At 46.7% G+C, this 27494-nt stretch overlaps 1 protein-coding gene across 2 annotated transcripts in view; it reads right to left on the minus strand.

The window, feature by feature from the left end:
• MFSD11 (major facilitator superfamily domain containing 11) overlaps positions 1-27494 on the minus strand; it is a 1014059-nt gene that overhangs the window by 833022 nt on the left and 153543 nt on the right. For both annotated transcript variants that reach the window (XM_069654654.1, XM_069654655.1), the window contains exon 4: positions 12133-12240. In XM_069654654.1, the coding sequence (XP_069510755.1) occupies positions 12133-12240 (108 nt within the window). The remainder of the gene's footprint in view (positions 1-12132; positions 12241-27494) is intronic.

Consider the following 27494-nt stretch of genomic DNA (forward strand, 5'->3'; position numbering starts at 1 on the left):
CAGCAAATCCCCGAGACAGAACTCCTCCGGTTATCTCCTGCAACAACATGCCTTCGACAAACTCTGTGGGGTTATGGCCCTCCATTCCCTCCGGTATACCCACAATGCGGATGTTATTCCTTCGGGCGCGTCCTTCCGCTTCCTCCGCCCTACTCTCCAAGTTGCCCACTCTCTGCACCAGGGCATGCAGTGCCGACTTGTGTGAGGCGCACAGTCTGCTGTGTTCAGACTCCCTTCCTTCTCCAGGCTCTCTGTACGCTCCGACAGGGCCCTCACGTCCTGTCGGAGTAGGTTCACTTCCTCCTGCACTTCACCAACCTTAAGGTTCAGCGCTGATTTTAATTCAGCCACAACTATTTCGAGCTTGGCCTCCCAGTCCGCTTTCAAGTCTGCGATTGCAGCCAGGACTTCATGATTAGTACCCGCAGCGGCAGTGCTGCCTGCGGGGGGCTTGTCCTTGCTACTGGCACCTTCCGGGCCGGGCGGCGTTCTGGTGAATTCGTCCAGCATGGGCTGCTTCACTTTCTGCCTTGGAGGCTTAGTAGACATGACTTAGCAGCCACACGTTGTGGGTCAGCCCACCCCTTATGCTCCACAGTTAGGGAGAGAAGGGCACGCCCTCCGTTCCAGTGCCCTAGGCCTTACCCAAGCATGGGGGCCTCAGGATCTCGAAGGCTCTGCCAGCCGTCTATTGCCGCAATGGGTTGTGCCCTCCCACGTAATAACAACCCGCCTCAGGCCATCCGCCTCTTATCGGGGGGTCAGCGCCGATGTCCGCAGCAGCTGTTTGGGGCGCTGATGCTGCGCCGCCTGCTTGGCCAAAACGGCCACGTCGCAGAGACTCGTGACCTCAAATGCAACGACAGTTCACAGTCTGGGCACCTGCTCTCTCCTGGCAATCGTCCAAAGCCCCTCAATGCCACTGTTTCACATATTAATTCCCACCACAGCAAGTGATCCTACCGTGGGCCCAGTTGCAACCCTCTCGCCTGGTGTACGCGTCCGAACGTGGAGCCCTCAGCTGTTCATATAGGCTTTCAAAAGCGATTCCCTGCAACAATCATGTCCATTCCTAGGGCCGCGGCGCGTACTTCGTGCCCGCACGGTCAGCTGGCGTCTGTCACTCCTCTAAGCATTCATGGGACACTTATTCCTTGTTTTCCTCGGCTACCTCTTCCGTCGTCATTCAGTTGTTATAGGTAGCTACGCTACACAGTATGTGTTGTTTTCTAAGCCATGTTCCGGCACCTGATCATGGGCTGTGCCTAGTCCAGGCTGCAGTTGTACTTTGTGTCTCACACCGCACCACAGCAATTGCGCCAACTTGCACGCCTTTCCCAGCTCTTTCGTGGAGTGCTTTGCTTTTGCAGCACGCTCTTATTATTGTGGCTACCCCCACTGGCTTCTGCGGTCTGCTACTGGTTTGTTTTCATTATGGGTCGCAGACCAGGGGGGTATTGTCCCAAGCACCACCATACCCTCGAGTGAAGTCCTGTGTCTCGCAGTTTGTTGGGGGGTTCACATCGATCTTATTCTGCCCCAGCGGTGCCTTTATTATTCCTCGTGTGGTCTCTAAGCCTCCATTTGCTTGCCTTTTCTTTGTGTGTTATTTGGTGAAACCCTTCCTTCTTCTCCGTAGCGTAGAGCTACGCGCACCATGGCATCTGGGCCATACCTCTCCTTTTCATGGCAGCGTGTCCTTTCAGTGTTTCTAACCAGCTCCGGCTTGCTCACCGGGTGTGTACTGCCGCTACTGTTGTCACGGGGCCTCTCTCCGATGCTTTATCATTTCCGTTTCAAATCCTCTTCCATATCACAATCACTTTCGGCGCCTGCCTCCGTTTGGCTCCCCCCCACCTTAGGTCCAGTTAGCCTCGTACCGTCAGTGACGGCGTTGCTCTTGTCTCTGTTGGCGCATCTCCCGGGCCCAGCTTCGTAGCTTGTGTTGCATGTATAATGCGCGCACTCTGCTTCCGCCGCTTCCAGTGCCCGAGGCGTTCAGCCCCCTTATATGTGTCTCGGCTCTGGTCATCTCCCGCCAGCCGTGTGTGGCCGCGTACAGGGGGTCTATGTGTTTACGTAATCCTCTGCTCCGTTTGTTTACTTTGATAATGCTTCACAGTGCCGGAGACTTGCCCACTCCTCAGTCACCCGATCACCCGCGCTGCCATGCTTTGTTTATTCAGGGCCGATATCATGCCCCGTGCAGGTCCGCCGGGACTCACTCGGCACAGCTACCGTCAGCCCGCTTCCGTAGGCGCTCCTTATCATTCGGCGGTCCGCGCTGCTGGATCGTTGATGAACACTTGAAACAATGTAACACCGAATTGTTCACTTTGTGGCGGGCCAGTCATGCACACTCGATATAATCTAGCACGCCAGCTTGTCTCCGATTCATCGCGCCGTGCGGTGGGCTCCATCCTCGTCGAGTGCTTTGGCGAATTCCTTTGTTCACTGGCTGCCACCATCTTGATGCCATCTTCGCTGGCTCGTGTCTCTGCACTCGTGGGGCCATATCTGCCGATTTGCTCATCTGTTTCACTCCGTTAGGCGCTCATTCCACGCTCCTTGTTTTCCGACAGCTGCCAGTATGTTGTTTCTCGTTTCAGCCTTCTTTTTTCATCTCGTGCATCAGGATCTATGTCGGATTTATAGGAGCTCACAGGAAGAGCTGCCTACTCCATGGCTGCTAAGCCACGCCCCTCCGTTGGTGATGTTAGCTAGGCCGTTGTGGTCAGCCACCCAATCGAGTATTCTGCTTTTGGCATGTGTGGGTTTCATACTTTGGGTAAATCCTAATTCAGAAAGGGTGTTAAGCGTAGTACTGGCAAATTGGTCTTCCGGGTCATTGAAGCCCATATTAAATCCCCCAAGGGTGAGTACTTGAGTGCAACTTTTAAGGTTGCTGGATAAGATAATGTTAATGTCCTCATCAAATGTGCCTATTGGGCCTGGAAGGCGATAGATCAAGTGGATGTTGAGGGTTTGGGCATTAGTAAGTGGAACTTTAACTGAGAGTAGTTCGCAAGAGAGGACGTTAATAGGGGTTGCTAATCTCATGGCGAGACTACATTTGTGGATAATAGCAACAACCCCTCCTCTGGAGTTGGGTCTGTCTTGTCTCAAGATGGAATAATTATCTGGGACTGGAAGCATGAGCATAGGGCCTGCTGCCGGATGTAGCCATGTCTTTGTGATAGCAAGGAGGTCGAGGTCTTCTTTGAGGATCAGGTCTGCAATTTCTGTTGCATGAGCTACTAGCGATCTGGCATTGATCGGGGCTCCCTTGATTTGGGGGCTCGCGGTGGTTGTAGTAGTTATAGTGGGGGGTGGTCTTGTATTGTTTCAGTTTTGCTCTGATTAGAGGGACTGTGTGGAGGTTTGGGGTCAGAATACTGAGATGAGTTAGGTTTTAGGGTAGTTAGGCGAGGCCAGACTGTCGTGGTTCTCTGTATAGTAGGCATAGAAGGGGCGAGAGGCTCATAGATTTTAGCTAATCTAGCTCTGAGTCTTAAATTCCTGTCAGTAGTAGGGCAGGGGAAGCTGGTAGGTAGTGATGGATGGGAGTCATTTATATCTAGAGGTGAACTACTAGATGACTTGATGTCGGGTATAGTCGAGTACATAGTGATAGGGGAGTGAGGTGACATGCTAAACAGTGCTATGTTATTTATAAGGAGCAGGAGGAAGGCGAGCAGGCTAGTGACCAAGGGAAACATGCTAAGTAGTTAAAGAAAATGTGTTTAGATATTTGGATGGTTGGCCTAGCGCTTGGGAAAGGTGCTTGGGCCTAGGCCGGTGCAGGATTGGGCTCTCCCTGGACAAAATGGGTCAAGGTAAATCCTTGAAGGTGGGGAGAGGCAGAGGGGGCTCAGGCCACATAATGTCGCTAGTGATAATTATGCATTGGGTTCACAGGTATAGCGCTTGGGCTAAGGCCTAGGTGGTTAGCAAACAGTCAGGTACAATGTCTAATGGTAGTCATATATCAGGCATTTGGCAGTAGTAACAAGTAGCAGGCTTGGATTAAGATGCATGGCGTAGATAATACAGATAGGCTCACAGTAGGCAGTTGGCAAACTTAAGTGTTAATACCATATCACTTGCATACAACATCAACTAGGTCTTGGGTACAAAAACAACCGTATGCTGGTGGCTAGTACCAATCGGATAGCAGTTAAGATACGAGGCGCATGTAGTATAAGCAGGCTCACAATGGGCAGTTAATAGGCGAGCATTCAAATATACATTAGATCACATACAATACGTCTAATAATGAATCGGGCGGCACAATCAGGTGAGAGCGGGATCTGTGGCAGAGTTCAGTGGTTGGTTAGTGGGAGGCCGGGCATATATATCTAACTTAGCCGAGAGCTGAGCCGAGTTGAGCGAAAGGCTATTTCTGCTCGTGGGGTCAGGGGCACTGATGAAACGCTATGTCATGGACAAGCGAAGCGAGCATAGTAAAGGTGTGGTAGATGATCGTGCAGGTTGGTGGGGGGGCTATGGAAGTCCAGTGTGCACGTAGGCGCCTTAAATGTTGAAACGCGAGTTACGAGGGAGAGGTGCGCCACAAGAGTACTGGTGAGGGTGTCGAGGCTGGCTGTAGCAGGTTAGAGTTACCTTGTCAGCAGTCCGGCGGCAGGTAAGCGGATCTGGTGGATGGCTGGTGACAGGCTGAGGACAGGAGTCAGCCTTAGTTGCTGGGCCTTAGGGAAGTGGGCCGGCTTTCGCCTGCCGGCACCGGATTGGTGCTTAAGCAGGCACCAGGGCTAATTCGAGCCAGGCAGCTTGTGGGAAGGTCCCACTAGTAGGTGGGTTGAGGAGCATCAGGATCCTAGGCGGCCATCTTGGAACATACACTCCTCATGGTGTATGTAGGTATCCAAAGTGTTTTACCTGGCGATTTCGGCGTAAGAGGCTGCAAATAAGGGCGCAATGAAGGCGCTTCTGCCTTATTCAATTAGAGCAATAAATTTCTCGGATTCGATGACGAGTGTGGTTTAAAGTGCATTTCGAGTGCTTTCGGGCCGGTTGCTTACCGCATTTGTGCAGTACACGAGGCTTCCAGTCCTTGGTGTCACCACTGCTCCTGCAGTGGCTGGAAGGAGCTCCTGCTCCCTGGAAGGTGGTGGGTGCTACAGAGGCTGGCAGGGACAGGCTGAGGACAGGAGTCAGCCTTAGTTCCCGGGCAATAGGGAAGTGGGCCGGCTTTCGCCTGCCGGCGCCGGATTGGTGCTTAAGCGGGCACCAGGGCCCATCTGAGCCAAGCAGCTTGTGGGAAGGTCCCACTAGTAGGTGGATGGAGAAGCATCAGGTCCCTAGGCGGCCCCTGTGACTTCCGCCTATGTGTGGCGTGTGTGCCCCTTTGCAGGGTGGTTGTGCTGTCTGTGTGCCGGGACATTACACTCACAAACGGGCCAACCGCCTCTTCATCCTCAGACGCCTCTGGCTTTCCTTGTGTGCCTGTAGGGAACATAGGTGATGGCGTTAGGTCTCATTCCCCCACGTGTTTTGGCATGCATGGCATTCAAAACATGGTGATGAAAAGGGCCCCGGGCAATTGTGCCAATGGACAGTCTTGGTCAGGGGTGTTTGCAAGTGGATTCACAATGATGGAGACAGGTGCAGCAGTTTGGGAGGGGAGGTGGGTCACATAGGGTGCTTGCATTTACCCAGTGTGGGGATAGCAAGATTTTGGTGCTGGGACAGATGTTGAGTATGCACGTTTCTGATCCCCTGCACCCACGCCACATTTAAGGGTACAATTTAGATTGTGCAGCGTTTGCGGCAGTCTTTCGCCGTCCTGAGGGACGTTCGACACTGCTGACAACTTCTCATTGTTCATCTGCCAGATGAAAGTCTGGTACTGTGTGGATGTTTTACGCTGCTTCGACCCATGTAGCTCATTGTGGTGTGCTACCACCTTATCTGCAAGCACCATCAGCTCCACCTCACTAAATTTGGGCTTTCTGTTCTGATCTTGGGCAGCCTTGTCCCTAGACCCTCTCCTGCGACATTCTGTCTAGTTTGCTGGTCTGGATGGCTACAGGAAGCTCTGATATTTAATGAATTGTGATTCCTGTTCCAGTGGTGATGTGTTCTCCACCGGCGTTAATAGCACCGATAATGGGCAATAGCGATATTTGCACTGGGTTTTTCAGTAGTTGCCCGTGTTTCGGTGCCATTTTCGCAGGGTGAAAATCGCGTTACCGCCGGAGTCCGATGAGTGTGCCCGCAAGGTTATGATGCGGCACTATTTACCGCCGACCTGCTGATGAGGCCCATGGTCTTCTCTTATGGATGTAAAATACATCTCAACAGCGACCATCAAGTGCCTTGGCTTAATGTATCTACCATGAAGTCAAATTAAGCCAGCATAGATATCCCAATGGACTTTCTGGGACGAGTGATGGTCTTTTTAATGGCCTGCTTCTCATCCCCCTGTGTTGAAGTTGTACTCATTTTGGCCTCTGCGTAAGGACTTCTATGTCACAGCAAGTGTCAAAGTGGCACCATACGTGGCTTTCCAAGTCAATGGTACAGCACCCCCTTCCAGAAGCAAATGCAGTAAAAAGGACACAGCCACTGGAAAGGGCAGGTAGCCCCAAAAAGCATGCAACTACCCTGTTTTCACCCACCTCTTCAGATTTCCTGGATAGGTGAAGTTCACAGGGCACAGTGAACAAGGGGCAGGTGCTCCGATTCCACCAAGGCACAGCAGTGTGAGCCACCACCCAAAAACAGGAAGCTAAGAATGATGAGCTCAGCGGAACGTTAGAGATAGGCCTTGTTGCCAATTGTTACATTAGAGTAGACTCTCTGGTATGAAAGCGCACGTGAAAGCAGTCACAAAATAGAGGACACCATACATGGTTCTTGTTTGTACCTGAAACTGCCACACCCTTCACGATCAGGCCCACTTATTTTTTATAGCATGGTGCAGCTTTGGTGCCCAGGGCAGGAAAGAGAAGCTGCTCCTGGTAAAGGTACTGCCACGCCACAGCCCTTGCAGTCCTGCCTGGGATCCATAGGAATTTACTAAGCATTTGTACACACATTTTCATCGACACCGTGTTCATGGTCCTGCTTCCCCACTCTGGCTCACTGGGAAGCAGTAAACTGCATCTGGTCCTTGTCAGCAGGGGTGCTCCAGGGATCTAGGAACACTGTGCCTATCAGTGCTAATGGGAGATTAGCACCTCTGCAGGACACCTGTGTCTGCACACAAGGAGGGAAGACTTGCCATGACGTCCACCGCAGACCATAGGGAGTGACGAATCACAGAATCACATAAGTTCATCCCTTCTCCCCCAGGGGGATGGCCGCTAGGAGGCTAGGGAGGTGAGCCCACTACCAAACACACTTCCAAGGGGGTTGTGGCAATTGGGACCTCACCAGGAGAGGCTCCCCTTTGGGGACAAGGACTTCTGTTCCTGTGAGGAACGCCCCCAAAAATACCTCATTGAACATCCCTTATGGGAACATGTATAATATGTGCTGTCACCCAGAAACTGTAAATATGCCTTTAATGGAAAAATCCCATATATCTAAGTGAAGGAGGAGCACATTTGGCGGAGGAGAGATACCACACAAGAAAAGGGAAGCCCTGCACGTGCACTGGGAAAGTCCCAAGGCTATGTCCAGCACAAGAAGGGAGGAGACTGGAGAAGAGAAAAGCCTGCGAGTTACAAAAACGGGTGGACTTCTTGATGCAGAAAGCAAGCTGGACGTGCATCGTCCTGTGTCCAGAAAGGAACACGAAGCAGAATTAAATGAGCAGCGTCTTACCTGGAGGAAAGCGAGAGAAGTGAAGGAGGATGCAGAACGTCCTGGAGTCCTGTGAGAGAGAAGGCTGTGTGCCCACAAAAGACTTGAGGTGGACCAGAAGTCCTACAAAATATGCCAAAACCACTTGGCAAGCAGAGACATGGAACCTAGCGGCATTAGAAATTATGTGTGACTATCCTAGATGACGGCACGAGAGAACAGACATTGCAGCAATAAGAGGCCACACTGTCGAATGACAGAACAAACCTCAAACAAGTGGAAGCCCCGGTGACGTTATCCCTAAGCGCACAAGTTAACAGGGAAACCGCGAGACCCGGGAAGGTAAGATTTAAGATCGGCTTGGAACGTTAGATCTAGGAAGATGCAATTGTGACGATCACGGCACAGGAAATTGCTTACTATGACCAAGAAGTAATTGTATGCAAGTAACGATGCATACTGTCCTATGTTCCCAGGAATTTACACAAAGTGCTTAGTTTAGTAATGCCACAGGGTCGTCATATTATTGAGATGGCTCGTTCCGGATGAATTCTATTTTGTATATGGTTAATTGTATTACAGGAGAATGCGAGCAATGCTCTCCTCCTTTTCTGCATCGTTGCTCGTTGCCTCTTTGGCTGGCCTTGCTATTTTCAATAGCCTCCCGATTGATTTTCAGGAGGCTTGTGTTGACGTTTTATGTGGCCCCTTTTTCTCTTTCGATTCCCCAATCTTATCTGGAGTCGATGTGTGAATTCATTAATGCAATTAATATAAATATTTTTTGTCTGATTTTTCCATTTTCTGGTTTTTCGTCCATTTAGTTGTGTTAATTTTAATTGAATGAAATGTATTGTTTTACTATAACTTTTATGATCTTATGGTCGAAATAAAGCTTTACAACGGAGAATAATTATGGGGCCAATCATAATCGTCCCAGTCAAAGTAAAGCGACTGATACTGAAACCCACAGTGAATGAGAATCATTGTGGGACCAATCATACTCGTCAAAGTAAAGACATTGTGAAAGACAGTGAAACATTGGATATCTTTACCATGGGAGGAGCACAGAACAACTCGGTAGAGAGAATCAAGAGGCGAATCATACAATTTAATTTTCTTTTTTACCAAAGATAAAGAAAACCAAAACACAGTAGTGTTGAATGAACTATATAAAACAGATAAAATGAGTCACTAGAGACCATCTGAAGAGCAGTTACTAAAGAAGAACTTTGCAAGAATCAAAAACCAGAGGAGAAAGGAGTCATCCTCCTGTCGTTATAGCGGTTGGGTCAGTTAGGCTTAGTTTGGACGGCGGAACAATTCTGTTCAGACATTCACTGGGATACCAAGTCCACTTGCATTTCTTCACCCATTGGTCCGCTGCATTACCAATCTGCCCAGACCCTTCTGAGAGGGGGAGAGATTAAAGAAATGAATGCTCAGCATATGCCCTGCTGTAGCACCTTTACCCATCACCTGAGCGCCCGCTCTGTGAGTGTGTCATGTCTTGCAGTAGAGAAAAAAAATCAAATAAACACCCAATGCCCTTAACAAGTCAGCTGGCACATTCCCTTTTATTTGGCGCACCATGGTCTTATTTTAACCTCAACATACTGCAGATGTCTGGTATGGCTGCGTTTGTGGAACTTGACCATCTAGTTAAAGACTGTGGCAATGCCCTAAGCAAGTGTCTGTGCAGAAGAACTTAAAAGGAGGTCTCTGCTGCGGTCACATTCGGTAAAGGAAAAATGACAACACCTTTGTAGATCTTAGATAGTGACTCATTGAGGGTTGTCCAAAGATCACGGTGTGTAGCAGGTGTCAAATTAATGGGCAGTAGTTCTTGTTTTGCAAATAAGAGGGCGAGGGATTTAGTTTAAAAAAGGAGTTATTGATTTTACGGATCTATGTGAAATTGTTATCAGGAAAATGTAGTCATGGGAAAAAGTAGGCAACTAAAAAGTCGTTTTAAAAAATGTAATCATTCTATACAAGCAATGCAAAGTGTAAAAATGGTGCTAGTAACAGTCGCAAAAAAGCTATTTTCAAATACACAAGTACAAGGCTGACCCAAACCTCTAAGAAAACCTCTGCAATCACCCCAGCCCCATTCCTAAACCTTATCCCAACTTGAATTACAGCTCTTATTGTACCCGGAACCCTCTTCACAACCTAATCCAAACCTAACCCTTAATTTAACCGCAATTCAAACACTTACCCGAATGCTCACTGTTGCCTAACCCCTAGGTTCCCCCGTAAATCCCCAACTTCCCTATCCCTTTAACACTTACTGCAACCATTACCCTAAGAACACTGGGCTTAACATAACCACTGCCCTCACACTTAATCTACCGTGACTACTAAACAAACTCAAACATCACCAGCCCTCCCATAACATCCATGACCCTTATTCCTTACCTTAAATCCAACCACAATCATAAATCACACTCTATCCTTTTCCTAACCACAGCAATCACTGACCCCCCCACCCCCCTCACTCCTGCTTTTAACCCAAACATGTACCAGAGCGCAGCCCTGCATTTTTGGCTACTTTTTTGCTTCTTTTTTTGACTACACTATGTTTGGAAACTTTTGGAATGCAAAGATATTTTCACCACGATTTTTTCACCAACTACATTTTTGTTGGCACATATTCACTAGATACCGATTTTACCAAAATGTATTAAAAATAATTTGCCCAAAAACGAACAAAACCTCAAAATGGCATTTTGGTTGGTAGCTAAAGGGAGAACAAAATATATAGACGGCTAGTAGAGGTAGGTAGAGATGGACGTTGTTTTTGTCCTCCCTTGTACCCCTCCCTTGCCTCATCACGCCTTGAAACACTTGTCTATGGGCGCAATATAATAAAACTATCATATCAAACCTATATAGTTTTACTTCTAGGTTGTCAATTTTTACTTTTTTTGTTCACTTATAAAAGTACACTGAATCGAAACAAACAGAAAATGGGCAAAACCAGCTTATACCTACGCCTGAACAAGTTAGATATTCTATTCTAGAACAAAAATGAAATTGCTGCACCTAGTTACACTTAATTTGACATTGTGTGCCCTAGATCAAGAAGCACAGATGAAATCGGAGGTCCTGTGGGTGTGTGCAATTTCATTCAACCATAATTCTAGCTGTATTAGTATTTAAATGTTTATTGCTTTCAAGATCTAAACTCACTTAATGTCAATTACTAGCGTAATATAATGGAGATATTTTACCTCTTTCAACGCCAATCAATAGCCTCCCTAAACTGCCAACACGTGTTTCGACCAAACGGTCTTTAAACATAATAAATTGACAGAAGCAATTGTTCCTCATCCAAAATGTATAATCAATTCATATGTCACCATTTCATATCCAATAACCTCAGTTGACGAAGACAATTTTCAATGAGCTTTTCTATCCACGCTTTGTTAACTTGGGTTCGGTTTGTGAATTGATCCACATTCACTTTCCTTTTTATGTCCTTTTTTCATCTATGAATTTGTTGCCTCCGTTAGTTTCTCCTTTTCAAACAATTGAACCAAATTGTTCCATGAATTATCTGTTCAGCTTTTAAATGTTGCCATTAGCAGCTAAAGACATTGGGGAGGATTCTCACCACATAATATATAAATTGAAACTCACATGAACAAACATAATGAAAAGAACAGGACTCCCGCGTTCCTCCACCTCTCTGCACCTCCTATGTCCGTGTCCCTCTCACCATCTCCTTTCTATAAATGGCAACCTTCTACATGGTTTAAATTGCACGTAAGGATATCGGGGACAGGGCACAGAATAGATGCAATCTGGCGAGGGCAAGATCTCATCGAAGCAGCCCCACCTGCTCTTAGCATCATCGGTGGGAGGTCACGTGGCCTGCAACTCCAAAATGTATTTCAATAGACGGAGACCATAGAAACGATGCTCCGGAGGTGTGGACAAATAGAGGGGCTGGATTGCGTTTGCTAAATTAAATGCAAGTGCTCTGTTAATTATCGTGAAGCTACACTTAAATGTGTGGGTACATATGCCACCAGCCTAAAACAGAAAAAGGGTGCACAATCGTTTTCTATTAAAAGGGAAAGTATCTACAATAGAGTATAAACCTCTAACCTAAAAAAAAGTCTAAAAAAGGTAGACAACCTTGCGAGATCTGAATGGGCCGACTTACCACTCTACACAAAAACATAGTCTTAACAGTCCTGCTGCTACCATGTGCGAGGGTCGCAATTTGCCTCTACAAGGACACAACTCACCACTATATGACCAATATGGTGGTGAAGCATGCAGTATAAAAGAAATAACATAATACGTTGCCACTCATTGTAGATCACATCCTGGATGTCGTAGATAGCTCACCTGTAAAAGACACCACCAACTATCATCGAAAACTGTGGCCCTATGATGGCCACCACAGAAGGCGAGATCAGGTTGGAGACCGAGAACACACTGTAGATGACCGCCATGCTGTAAAGAGAAGAAAACACAGGTAAATCATATAGCAACATGATGTGCACACAGACCGCATACCCTGCAATTGAGCAAGAAGGGCCTTGAGTCTCCCATTTTTGAAGCCACTCAAGAACATTAGGAGTGCCAACGACTCCAAGCTAAAGGAACTAGTGTTTCTTAATTGCTGCTCAGAGTTGACCGATTGACGAGGCACAAATTAATGCAGTCCTCTTATAAGCAGATGTCAGTGTTGGTCCTATTTATGGTCAACTAAAGACATCAGACCTGTTATGTTACGGGGCATATGTAAAGCTGTATGTCTATATATCTGGTATTTATTAAAAACGTCATAAGAAAGTTTGAACCCAAAATATGAGCACCTCCTTATTCCAGGAAGGCAGCTCTTCCACCCCCTTGTTCTGGTGCAAATATCTGTTGAGGTTTCAGGTGGCCCCCTCCAGACGAATGAGCAAGGTCAGGTCAATCTCTGCTGAAGAGTAACCACTGCTACACCCTGAGTGGGTGACCCCTTGTGTGGGTGGTCACAGAATTCTCATGAAACTGTTCTTCTGCACAAAAGGGTTTTATTTTGAAGTGCAGTGGTGTAGTAATACACTGGTATTTTTCAAAAAACATAGGACATTCACATTTGAGGATATACAAAGTGTAGTACCTAAGTACGAATGATCAAGTAGTCAATATTTGAGACATCTACTTGTACAGTTTGTTCATTCTCTATAGGTTCCTTGGGAAGGAAGCTTAGAGAATTCAGTGGAATCATAAACAGGTGGGGGGCCCATAGAGTGTGGGCACAATCAAGAGTTGAACAACAACATGTAATACATGTCAACACGACAGTGTTTCGGCCATTTTGTGTGGAGCTAGGTGAGCTCTAATGGTGTAGGCCTTCATCAGGACAGGAGTGTCTTTACGAGTGGAGGGTCCTATGTGGTCTGTAGGAGTGAAACAGACAGAACGTGTCAGGATGTACGTGGTCAGCAACGATCTAGCAGAGAAAAGTTATGAATACTATTCATAAGGCCATGACTATTCATAATACTATTCATAAGGCTTACTCTGGGTATCCAGAGTAAGAGCAGATAGACACACGTGGGTATTTTAATAACTGTACCAGAGTATTGCTGAAGAAAGAAGCCCAGAAGAAACACACAAACCTAAGGATGCTCACAGGCACACCATGAATAGGGCTAATAAAAAGGCACATATTTTGGGGCAAAAGGTGTGTCGTCCAGCATCTTGTTTCCCAAGTGATTGGGCTTGGGGTGTGGGTGGAGTGTATTTAAACACTGTTCCCATAAAATAGAACAGATTTCTTTATGCTCAGCGAGCTCACATTGGCCCTCACACCACAAGACCAAGTTCTGAAGGCACCAGGTGATGGCCTACATACTTAAAGACTGCAAATCAAAAGTCAAAATCACTGGAGTGAGCAGGCAGCAGGTGTCCTCCAAGTTTCTGTAGCCCCAGCAGAGGCGCTTAACATATGCATGATTTCAGTCAGTGGGTGCCATGGTGCATGAAATGTTAAACCGGAGGGTCGCAAAGGCTATCGTCTGGTAAGTCGGGGAATGTGTACCAGGGGAGATAGACTGACATGGAAAGCTTATGGGGGTTGAAGGCGAACATCGACGCGGTCTGTACAAAATGCATTAGAAGAACGGGTGCCTTGTGTTCAGTATTGTAAAAAGGCAGAAAATTGCCTCAGGCAATGATGGAAAAGTGGACCCAATGGCAATTGGTTCCTTTCACGACATATTGCTTGAGTGTTACACCCAAGGGGAAGTTTTGATGGTAAAATGTGATACAGATAGTAAAGTCTATCTAATATGTGTTCAGTGATCCTATTCAAAACTGCCAGCTGCAAAATGGTGGCCCATTTTGGACAAAGAACACACCCCCTATGACCAACAAAAAAAAAACTGGATCACACTAGCATGCCAGCCCAGCACCTTTCGACCTATTGCCCTCTAGGCCAGTCCGAGCCTGCTTGCGTTTGGCATGGGGATGTAGAGGAAGAGCGTTTTACCTGCCCCCTGCACACAGGTTCAAATCTCCTAGACATAGGCAGCACTGAAAGTGAGGTTCCCTTACAGAGCCTGCGGCCGTGGCGTTCTGCCCAGGGCGCTTTTGATTGGCAAAGGGAAGACTAATCTTTAAAGGCCGACATATGGCTGGCCATCAACAGACCTTCTTTAACGTAGCATTACAGTTTTTCATGTGCATTTATGTAATGTAGTTATTTTTCGAGCCAATTTATTGACAAAAACTCTAAAGTGACTGACTTTAATAAAATATTGCACAGAAAGCTAGGGCTCAGGAATGAAACACAAATTCCCTAAAAATAATACACTGGCGTTTAACACAGAGCAACAGGCCTTTGGGCGTGTGCCTGTTGCTTCAGTGGCGCTGGTACACATCGGAGGTTTATTTTTGGCACGTTCTGCAGCACTTATGATTCATCCATAACCATCAGCTGATTTTCCGATCACTAATTCCCTAATGAAAAAATATGCCCCTCAGCCTCCAAGCAGAAAACGTGGTCACTGCGCTGGCGATATTTGGGGAAGGGATTAATAAAGGAAATATATATTTTCACATGTAATGCTATCCCAAATGTCTCTCTCACTTCCTTCAGTGTCGTTCTCTGTGCCCCTCGCTTTTAATAAAACCCAAGGTTCAAGAGATCAACTGACAACGGAAAAATGAATGTCTGTGACGCCCCTTTGTAATCCAGTCCATATATATGTCAGTTCAGTAAAAGGGTTCACAACTGACATTTACACCTTAAGCACGATGGGGGAACTTCACAACAGAGCGTCCGATTCCAGTGACAACCTGGGCAGTGCAAGGGATACACCGTCATGTCATGTTTACGTTACGAGTTTGTGGAGCGCCGGCTTCCACTGGTAGGACCTCAGAGCTGTGGGCGGTCTAGACGTGCAGTGCGGCACGCTTAGTTAGACTGTAGTGCCATTGCAGAACAAAAAGAGCAAACGTGAATGTTAAGGGAGAGTAGGTTGGGGTGGTTCAAAGTAATGGATAGTATAACAAATTCAGGGATTCTGTCCTGCAGGAGTACAAGAAGCTGCTACAAACCAAAAGCCATGTGACGTGCACATTTTCACCCAAAGGCCTATGAATTTTAATACTTTCATTCGGATTTCTTCATTTGCAAATACATAGCAATAAATACAGTTGACAATCTAAAACACATAATTCCACAATATATGCAAGGCGATAGCGCGTCTTGCAAGACCTCTCGAAACGTAGTTATAAAAGTTATTATAGACTACAAAAGCGAAGTGCCTCTTGATAAGAAGCGATATTATTGGCTTTAAAATAATTTCTTATGTGGGTCTAAACAAAGTACAGAGCAATAAAAAAAAATCCCAACATTCAAAGGCAAGAGATTCAACCTAGTCACGACTATATGCACCAGATTTAATAGAACATATTTCACCTCCCAGAGACTTAACATCACTAAAAGTGGTATGGAGAGTGAGCGAAGGAAGAGTACTCGCTATCCTCCAATTCTTTTCCTGATCCCTTCTTTTTGCTTTTTGTTTCAACACAGCCACAAGATTGGGGAGAGGGGAATTCTGTGAGTGATCCATATGTGGAATACAAAGTCAATAATGTACACCCCTCATTACACCATACATCGTTTGAAGAGGACTCCGATTTCCCCAACCACCTTCTTCAAATTAGGGTTGAGTAGCCCATGCAGACTTTTAAAATATAGCTGCAAAAATATAATAAGCGCGTGGGTTTCAATAGTGGGGAACCCCAATTCTAATCATAGTTCGCTAGTTGGAGCACATTGGGGGTGGGCCAACTAGTTTTTCAATATTCTATTTTGGATCTTCTCCAAAACTGAACAGTTGGAATAGCCCCATACCACTCGCATGTGTCATCATGGTGCAGACCTTACACACTGCGAGGCATCTGTCCCAAAATATGTCTTCCATGCATGTGATCAAATCTGAGCAATCCACCCAGTTTTGCAGCCACCTTCTCAGCAATGGCCGATATATGCCCTGACCATTTCCCATTCTTAGAGTAACATAAGCCGAGGTAGCAACATGATTTAACTACTTCGATTATTATCGAAAGCCCAAAATGAATGATTTCCTCCCTTGCCAAATACCAGACTTTGGTCTTTGTCCTGTTCAATTTAAGCCAATGGGCAGAAAAATATTCATCAACATAAAAGACCTTGCTGCAGCCCCCTGGGTGTAATCAAAGCCGTATCATGTGCATTCAGAAGTGATCCAATAGTGGTACCATGCAGAGGAGGGATTGACCTTGGTACCCAGTGCCCCAGGATTAAAATTGAGAGAAACAGGATAGTAGCATTGGCACAAGGGCACATCCCTGCTTGACCACATTGTTAGTTCAAAATAAGTGTCAGCCGTCCATATGACAATATCAACACAGAAGCATGCGTGTCTCTATAACAGTTGTAGTAAATTCAGCAGTCCATCCGGTATTTTTAATGTGGCTAGCTTTCTCCAAAATGTATGCCTAGGAATAGAATCAAAGGCCTTTTCCAGACCAAGAAAGGCCACATAACTTCCTGCCTCCAACTAAGCAATATTTATTAATGTAGTCAACAGTAGGCAATGGTCGAGCATAGAGAACCCTCTTCTAACCTGCTTTAGATGGCTTTAATAGATTCAAAGAATCGGCCCATTCCTCTACTGTAGTTAATAAATATTTAGCAAATACTTTTCCTGGTAGGTCCAGCAGCGAGATTGGGCTATAACAGTTGAAGTCATTCTAGTCACCTTTTTTAAAAATGGGGACTATAATGCTCCAAGCCCATCCATAGCAGAGAATCGTACTGTGTTGAAAAGCTTAGATAAAATCAGGCACTACCAGTTTGAAAAACCCTTAATTATGTCAGTGTATCTCCAGTCAGGGTCAGACACTCTTCCCATCTCCCCTGGAATGAACTTAATTTCTTTGGCACACAGATTCCAGAGCCTTTTTGTTAACATCAAAGAAGACCCATGAAAATGATATCACCTTTCGGCCGAGATGTGCTTGGCCTATTCTCAGCAGGGGCCAAGAAGCCACTATCCACCAACTTCCAAAACGGTTTACTATTGTTAGTCTGGACTGCATGCTCTAATTGACCCCACTGTTAAATATATTCAAATTATTTCTTTTTTAAAGTTTTGTATAGGCCTTTTCAAGTTTGTATAAAAGGGCCAAGAAGTATGTTCCTCTGTTTAAATTGAAAATGAGGCTTTTCATTGACCTACACTGTCGTACCACGGAGCATCCCTTATTAGATTAGTATGATAACGTGATTGACAATTATTAGAAATGTGCCCATAATGGATTATCTCAATAAACTTGTCCTATGTAGATACCAATCCAACACCTAAAGGAGCTTCAGCTACAATATAATCGCTGATGCTTTTGACCGGGGCAAAATAGACTATTTCCCCAAATTCCTACTCATTAAAACTTTGCAGTTGCCTAAAGGCATTAATCGCTGCTAAAGATTCTGGTGCAGGAGTTGACATGTACAAGAACTGTACCATCATACTTATAAGCATGTGATCGCTTCGGCACGGTTTAATATTGAAAACTAACTGGGAAAAACAATGACAATCCACTATACAGTAATCAATAGTGGAAACAAGCCCTCCTCTACTAAGCATGGGTCTCAACGGACGATCACTCGGGCCCCTACCATCTAGTTCAATCAGGGCGTGATTCCTAAAAATTGGAACGCAGAATTCGTACGCGATCCTCAGACTTGCGGTTAAAAAGTAAGCAACTCTGAATCGTGCATGCTTCTTCCATGAGACTATTCTCCTCATCTGAATTTAAAAATGCCCCGAGTTTGGCATACAAATCACCCAAAATGACAATATGTTCACCTGTATTCAGAATTAGTAACTGGTCAAGTGAATCCAGCAGGTTTCTATTAATGGCACCACACATTTTTGGTGGCAAATAGATACTAATTATACTTAAATCAAAACCCCTCGCCTCAAGTGTAAAATCCATGAAATAGTTGTGAACAAATCGGTAGCTTCGCAATAGTAAATTGCGATGATATGCGGAACCATACAATCAAGCCACCCTTTGAGTGACCCTTAACACACTTTTCAGCTGTTATCGAGAAACGCATGTAGTCAGGTAGTATTGGAGCCTCCAGCATCCAAGTTTCCTGAAGGCAGATGATATCGAATTGTCTAATTAAGGTTAACCAATCTCCATCTAGCAATTGGTCTCTTGCACAAGCAATATTCCAAGATACTATACTCAAACTCGAGTCATCCCGGGCCTGCATAGGTTACTGCCGATTCAGAGGATGTGGCTTACACAACAAAAAATAGGATCACATGCTTGCCTACAGAGACTCCTAGTATTTTCACAAGGTTGAAGGAGTGAGTCGAGAAGACCAGGAGGTAGATCAATAGAGGGGGAGCAGTGGGAGCTGGTAGATTCCAAATTATTCGACCTTGCAGGTTCGGGCTGATTGCCACATATCAAAGCATCAAACCATGCATTGTGTCGATGGCATGGTCTGGCCCAGACATCGAAAAACACTTCTATACTACTATTAGCCAGCACCTCTCTGCATTGTATTAAACACATCTTTAAATAAGGGTTATTAAATCTAAATTGCATGCTACAACCCACGCAAAACATGCAATCAGAAAGTGCGCACAGAGGACAGAACCTTAAAGGAGATGTCCGTCACCCCCAAAATTGCACGTGTTGCGTGCAGTAAAGAGCATTTATGAGTTTAGTGCCATGAGTTTGTCCTTTAAAAGTACAAATCGAATTAAGCTGGCTCCAGTCTTCAAGCATATCTGGGGAAACAATTTCAATAACATTTCAAGGGGCCAGAACAAATCCCTAGGCACAGCGATCATCTGAGCCCTCAGCTAGTCGTTTAGAGCCAATAGATTATTTCCCCGTCCCTGCAAAGTTATTAGGATTTACTGGCCTCTACTAGTATAATGAGAATGATGTTATTGGATCCAGAATTTGACCCAGACGCATCATTAAGGGATGTCAGAACATAACGTCCAGCTGTGCCTCTAGCCGCATTGCCAACAGAGAGCGTAGAGCCACCAGTAGAATCCATTCCCGGTACGACATGCCAGCATTTATAGGGCATAGCTTGAATTAGTATTGAATTTCTCCCTCCATGTCCTGCATTGGGGCCATTGGATTTAGGCTCTCCAAGCCTAGGGGAAATTGGCCTGCGCACTCTGGCTATTTGCCGAATGTCAGAGGCAGATGATAAGTCAGTCTCCAGACCGTAAGGAAAAAGACAAAGTAACTTCTCCACAATTCTAAGTGTATGATCCAGTAGAGACTGTTCGTTTGCTTCAGAAGAAACTAATGGCCCAAGTAAAGTCGCACATTCTGTTTGTTTTGTATACAAAAAGGGCAATCCGTGCCATGACGACATCAGCAAAATCAATATCAGCTGCCAGAGCAGGTGAAAAAGGAGCAGCAGTATCAAGTGAATTGGGTCCAAAGCCATTTGCTGCCGAAGGTTCCCCCGCAGGAGGCTGTTGGTCATAGGGAGATCCTGGTCACAAGGAGATCTACCTTCCATAGGTCTCTGGCCCGGCCTGTGGGGCGAATCCTCTGAGGCTTCAGATACCACAAAAAGCTTTTGCAATTACTGTTGAAATTTCAGGGATACATATATAACCATTAGCTGCGATACATGCTTGTTACGTCCCAGGCATCCCAGGCCACCCCTTGGAGAACTCCTGAAGGCTGGTCTGGCAATTCTTTTGGTGGTCAAATGGAGTGGATATGTGATTCAGCCTAGATGTATGAGGGGACGAGGGTGAGATGCTGGTACTGCCCAATGTCACCATGGCAACTTCTGAAAAAGCATCCACTTTAGGTGATCCCACCCAAGACCCAAGATACCTTTCGTTGTACATCCGATCTATCCATCTCTCCAGTGCTACCAACAGGGATCTGTCAGATGGAGCCCAGAATGTTAGAGGTTCGGGCTCAACCTCCCGTGGAGAAGGGACAGTGTAGGGTACAAGTTCTCTATTAACAGGACCCGTACTTGCTGAAGCAGAATCCATTGCCACGGCGGAACCTAGCAGGCCCTCTTCCATGCCGCTAGCTCCTACCACATCTACTGAAAAGGGAAGAGAGCAGGTATGGGGGCCAACAAGGTCTTTAGGGGCACCATCAAGAGACAGCAAATGTTGCAATTGTTGTTATAACATGGACAATAGCAAAATATGTGACTGTCTCACCTTGTTCTGAGGGTCATCAACTGGCAGGGTCAACATTCCCTTCGTCTCTCTCAGCCTAGTGGGGCCTTCAAAAGAAAAAAGCCGATATGGAGCCTTGATGTGGAATTTATTACACGTAACTTTGCTTCTAAGGGCCAGTGGGCCCTAATGGTGGGCTGCCTAAGGCTTCTTGTAGCTGGTACAGGCATGGATTCGAAAACGTATGGGTCTGCTAGTCTCCTGCATTTTGAGGCCCTCCGCCCTTGAAATGCTGTTGCAGCTACACCCATCCCTGACCCTGCAAATCTTGCCTAAAAGGCCCTACCTGCCGATATAAAAGATGTAAAAGATGCAATGATGTCGGCATAGTGTGGTCAGGCTTAAGAGGAGTGTTGGGATGGATTTCCGAACTCTGACGTGGTGGGCAGAGGTTCAGAAGGCCAGCCTAGTGTCTTGGAACAGGGTAACCTTCTGGACAAGCCAGACCAAACAAGGTAGGATTGGCGGTGGTCAAGACTAGGTCGCAGGAGGGGCAAGGATGATCGTAAACCCACAATGAGCACACACAGAAAACTACACTACAAATTACTCTCAGTCAGGTGTATATCAAAAATACATATACATTTATTAAAGGCCTTTTAATTCAAACATAAGCAAAGATCAGCAGTAATACGAAACCAACACAACACTACTGTCAAACATATATACCGTTACAAATGGACTAAAGGAATGGCACACAGTAAGGATCCACAACCTGTGAAGAAAGGGAGCATACAGGGCGAATATACTTTAGGCAGTCCTTCACTTATCAAACCCTAACTAAGAGGCAGTCCAGTCCCTAAGAGTGTAACCTTATGCTCAAAAGTACTTTCTGATGCAAAAACGGGGTCTCTTGCAGGGGCTGTAGCAGCTGAGGACGGTGGGTAAGGCAGTGAAGAATTGGTCCCCACTTTGAAGAGGGTCTGTCCAAGAGGGCAGAACAGTATCCAAGAGTTGGGATTAGGACAATAGCACAGGCTACCTCGAGAAAGGTGAGTGGCCCTTAGGGGACATCGTACGTAAAAACAGATGATGCGCCAGGGGCCACCGGTAAGGGTTGCAAATACTCACCGACCCAAGGCGCACTCTGGACCAAACTTCGGCACCCAAGTCCACTTCGGTTGCGGGTTCAAATGCTGCAATTGTGCAGTTCTGCAGCTTTCAGCGGCTGATTTCCAGGGATGATTCTGTGATGGGACAGTGGAGAATTCTCTGCTCCTGATGAAGGGATCAGCTCAAATCCACTGCAGCTTGCGTCAGGGCACAGCAGCAGGGCACCCTCGAAGCTAGTCACCACGGTTTGGCGACAGTGACCATGTGCACTCCGGTTCAGGCGTACTCTCCTAATTCCAGACTTAATGTGGCTAGGTTTGCGAAACTCGGGGTGAGAGTGCCTTATACCCTGTTCTTACGATTCGAGACGGCGGCGGTTCCAGAGCAAATGTCCTGTGCAAGCTGGATCGGTTCACTGGTTGGCCTAGGAATACTTACGAGAAGGCTCGCTTTCAGGTTAAGTTGGAGGTGACGAGAATAGTTAGTCCCACTATTCCAATGGGTCGAAGCGGCTTTGCAGACCTAAGTTAGATCAGAAACAGAAGGGTCCAGTGGGACAACAGCGGGCTCAGGGTGCCAAACCTTCCAGCGGGTCACCAGCAGTTCCTCGAATCGGCTTCTTGATTTCAGGATACTTGGCTCCTATCCTAAGTTCGGAGGGAACGCAAGAGATAGACTTGGTATGGGTGTTTGGGCCATTCTCTTATCCAGAATCTCCTTCGCGCCACAACGAAGAGGACCCAATGAGAGACCTGCTCACATAGAGCCATGCCAGACATGGACCAATCACTGACCACAGTGGTCCCAGTCATTCCCAGCACCCCAGACTCTCCGGCACCCAGGAGGCGCATTGGAACAAGACAGACCAGCCCACATCCTGGAGGCACACACACAAGTCATGCAGAAGCCTGCAAAAGCTTCTGTTTGCGCGGGGAGCTGCTTGTCCAAATAAGGGTTTTCCCGGGTCTGCTCAACCGGGAAAGACAAAGGGACAAGATGGCCAATGGACAGCACAAATCACCATGTAGAATGGCCATTTTGGAGCCAAACCACTGTCCAGGGCCAACCGCGTTATGGACCACAAGAAAGGGTTAAAAATATATGAAAAATAAAAGCTGCCACCAGCTCTGTCCAAGGCACATTTGTACTTCTACCTAAAAAACCTTTGAGGGTGTCTAGAGCCTTAAAAATAAAGGAAGACCGCAGCGCACTGTACTGTAAGGTACGTGGTGCACTGGTAACATGCTGCTAAAAACTAGCAACAAAGTACAAGACGAAGGGAAACAGTCGCCCAGTACTGACCATCTTTAAGGGCATATCAGTTCCCCATAAAGTGCGCGAAAACCCAACGGACCAACAGAAGGCTGTGCGCCACTGGCAAAAGTCAGGCTAGGATGGTCAGACAACAGCAAAAAGTTGGGGGGTTCACAACTAGAGGGAAAATTACACCTAAATGGAAATCTTTCCTGACAAGTAGCTACGAACCAGCTACTGGATACATATTGGTAGAAGTGTGGCGGTAAGCCCTGCGACACCTCCCAGAGAAACGGGGCCCAAGCCTGTGACTTCTGGCTGGGACACAACACACACACACACACACACACACACACACACACACACACACACACACACACGTGCCCTAGTATCCTACGTGGCCAAGAGCCACCAGCTCCACAAGGAGATCGTAGATCTGCACTGCAGGGGGAGGGAGGGCAATGCACAAGCCTCTGGGAGACTACTCCGCTCAGTCACTCAGCCAGCTTGTGTGCTTGTATGCTTCAGAAGCCTCCCAAGGGCTGCGCTCCCCAGGCCTTGTGACCCTCTATAGTGCCCCCGCTGCAGTGAAACCTCAGCAGGGTGAGGCTCTGCACTGGTATAATGCCGGGAGCTGCCCTGGAGCCTCCTCTTGCTCTGCACTGGGCCACAGGTCACTCCAAGTCTGAGTTTCCAAATCCAGTCAGTACTACAGCATATCGCATGAAGCATGAAGCATGACTGTGTGCCTCTGTGCCTCCGTCCCCACTTGCCAACGTTGGTGAGGAGTAGATTCGAAAAAAGGACTTCATACCATTCTAGGACATAAAGCCACATTGCAAGCAGCTCCTTCCGACAGCAGGCATGTCCAGGAGTTTTCACATCCAAAGGCCTATCCTTTTTGCGCTTTAGTTTGCCTGAATGACCTAACCAGACTGTGGTCCGAAACAGACCAAGGGGGCAGCTATGGGCCAATGGTACATTGTTTCAGATCTTTGGTGGATTGACGGCATCAAACCCAGTTTCAAACAGTGGTGCAAGTGGTTTTGGCTCAGTTTTGGCAAAGGATTGTGTGGGTCCAAGCAACAAGTGGGCGTCAAGCAGGTTCAAAATGCGGCAGCTTTGTGCGGCTCAAAGGTGGAGTTCAGCGATGCAGGGTCTGGGCAGTGGATTTTTTAGAGGTTGAGTCGGGTTGTAACCGCTCAGAAGGGTCGATGAGTAACACTCCAGCGGTCCGAGTCAGTGGCAGCGATTATCGAAACAGTGATCCTGTTGCTCCGTTGTGCGGTTCAGCGAAGCAGCAGTTGGAGGAAAGTCAGGTCGTGGCATATCCCCTGGCTTGAGTTTGTAATTGACTGCAGTTTGACTCAGGTCCTGGTGTCAAGCGGATGGTTCAAACCTAGCAGGCTCAGGCTGAGCAAGCACCAGTGGGATCCCTCAGCATCGTATGTGGCTCGATGTCAATTGGACCAGCGTCCAGGCAGCAGAATGGGGAGCCTTAGCTGATCTGGTCCTCCAGATACGGGAAGGCCCAATTGAGGGGCTCAAGGGCAGAAGGAGTCCTTTCAAGATCTACTCCCCCAGCCATGGGAGATTCTGGTGCAGAGTGGCAGATCCCGGTCGACACCCGAGTCATCCACAATTGCCCTTGGAGTGGTTAGGAGGTACAACTCTTCTGCCTTTGACCGCTCCTTCACCACAGTGGTTGAAGGATTTGGAAAATGCAACGCTCCCAAAATCCTTCTCAGGTGTTTGTTCCAGAGTGAAATCAAAGAAGTGGTGCGAGACCCTTCCTTTTAAAGTAGCAGTCCATAGGCGATTAGACTAAAACTAGCTGGCTTTAGGTGTCCAATCCCTGCTCTTGCAAAGAATGGACTTTGCCTTTCTGATATCACAACCAAAGTGCTTTAGGCTATAGGAAAAGCAGGAGACAGTAAGGAGAATTCAATTAACGTTTCAATAAAGATTGCCCACGCTAATAGCTCAGGAAAGTCTTCATTCTATTAAAGACAAGGAGGCAAGCATTATGCTTTATCTTTCTTTAATACTGCCATATCAGCATTTCAAAACTTTAACTTAACTTTTATGTTTTGGTTTTTCTTACATGTTACTTGGAAAAAAACAAAGCAGGAAGTTATAAGTTTCATATCTCAACTGAAATCAACTAGGTTTCAGAAACCACACTTCCCATAATCCTGAGGCCCTTTGTAGTCCTGACCTCTACCCCCACACCAATCAGTGGCCAGATAGGGGTATAAACACTGACTCCCCTAAGTCCATTCCTCTTTCATTTGCCATCAGAGTTCTAGAAGTACAGAGAGTCCACAAAATGTTAAACACAATCCATAAGGCCTGCTCTTGATCCGCAGCTGGCGTGACTGATCGGTCCAACGGGACAACTTGCCAGAAGATCATCAGTGTATACCCTGACTTGCTCATGTCGCCTTCCGATCGTCTCCTATGAGAACAGAAAAAATCATATGAGGGCGGGAATGAACTACAAATGGAACACAATGCATGACAGCTTTCATTCGCTCAGTCATTTCTCTCATTTGTTTCATTCATTTGGGTGGGATATAATGCTTGCCTCCTTGTCTTTAATAGAATGAAGACTTTCCTGAGCTATTAGCATGGGCAATCTTTATTCTATGACAAGACAGGAGGCTCGCATTATGCTTGTTCAAAGCTTGCCATCACTCTATTCGGTATATCAGATACTGGCTTGAAGTAAAAGGTCTTAAAGGTGGATTCAGAAGACCAATCTGCAGATTTCATAATATCTTGCAGGGATACTCCTGTCGCGAATGCTCTAGAAGCCATTTCTCCCCTAGCGGAATGTGCACCAAATAAGGATAAGTCTATCCTGCTCATTGCATGACCTCCCTCACCCATCTCGCAATGGTCGCTGTCGCTACTGCATGGTGAGGCTTCCTACGTGCTATAAGCAACTGGGTTACGCCGAGCGGTCTAATCTGAGCTGTTGCTGCTTCATAATCTTCGATACATTGCGCTTCGCACAACTTCTTATTCTCTGCAAAATATGGGTAGGAAATTACTCTGGAATCGGTCTTTGTTCTTTTCGCGATAGTAAATGCTACTCCTTCTGGATAAAATATCTATCGATTTCCAATGCTTTCACGTCTGATACTCTCCGGCACGCTACTAGACATAGAAGCATAGCTAATTTGCCTGATAATTGTGACCGGGATAAAGCTTCATTTTCCGGCCACCTAAGGAATAACTGAAAAACGTCTCTAACGTCCCATAAAACCGCATACTTTGGCTCTGGCGGCCTTCTCAATTTTATACCTTTGAGGAGCCGTAAGATTGCTGGGTGCTCTCCTACTGGATTATTTTCTATTATATTGTGCCCTGCTGAAATTGCGGATCTGTAGACCCCTATCGTTCTGTAAGCAGAACCCTCCTGGAATTTTCAAGCCAAAAAGTTCAGGATGTTCACTAGAGGTGCTGAAATGAGATCCAGACTGTGTTCTGAACACCACTGCGCCCAACTGTTCCAAGCCGTGTTATAGCTCCTAACGGTGGAAGGCGCCCAGGAATCTCGGATACAATCTGCAGCGAGGTCTGAAATTCCTGGCAAGTTCCATCTTCTCCTGAAACCCTGCAGGCAATCAGCTGCAAGGAACCCGCTTCTATGAGCGGGTGAACCCGACCGGTCGAGTAGAAGGCCCTGGATGCTCAGAACTATCCTCGGAAAATCTGTAGAAAGTTCCATCGCTACTGGAAACCAGGCCTGCGCCCTCCAACAGGGTAGCACCATCACCACTTCCGCTTTGTCTCTGCTGACTTTCGCTAGAGCTCTTGTGATCATTGCGAATGGCGGGAAGGCATAGTGGACTGTTCCGTTCCATGCATGTAGAAAAGCGTCTGTACCCGCTGCTCCTGGATCTATCCTCCAACTGATATATTTCTGCGTCTGCGCATTCAGTCAGGACGCAAACAGATCTATGTCTAGGGGTCCCCATAGGCCTTGGAGACGCTTGAAAATTAGAGGGTGCAGCTTCCAATCGCTGGAGTCTACAAGATACCGAGAGTTCCAGTCTGCTATACTGTTCTGGCTCCCTGGAAGATATTCTGCAGTCACTGCAATGTCGTTCTGGAGGCAATAATGCCAGAAATCTTTCGCTAATTCCGCTAGTATTCTGGATCTTGTTCCCCCTAATTTGTTGATGTAGCGGACTGATGAGATGTTGTCCATCTTGAGCAATACGCAACATCTTATTTTGTCCTTCGTGAACGCTCGAACTGCGAAGGAGCCTGCTAGAAGTTCTAGACAATTTATGTGGAGATTCAACTCTTCGCCGGACCATTTCCCGCCTGTCTGGGTTTGTTCGCACCTGGCTCCCCAACCTGACCTGCTTGCGTCTGACTCGATGGTCAGTTCTGGAACATCTCCGAAAATCGCTCGTCCGTTCCAGGCTTCCATGTTCTCTAGCCACCACCGTAGTTCTGTCATGGCTTCTTGGTCTAGGTTCACTAGCTGATGATATCTCAGGGCCTCCGCGGAGATGTTTGATCTTGAGCCTCTGTAATGCTCGATAATGTAACAGTCCCCGGAAGATGGCCTGAATGGAAGCTGCAAGCAGACCTACTATTCTGGCCAGATTCCGATGCGAAATTACTCGCTTTGCAATCACT

Source organism: Ambystoma mexicanum, chromosome 3q (genome assembly GCF_040938575.1).
Source record: "Ambystoma mexicanum isolate Mex_15411 chromosome 3q, UKY_AmexF1_1, whole genome shotgun sequence".
Lineage (NCBI taxonomy): Eukaryota > Metazoa > Chordata > Amphibia > Caudata > Ambystomatidae > Ambystoma > Ambystoma mexicanum.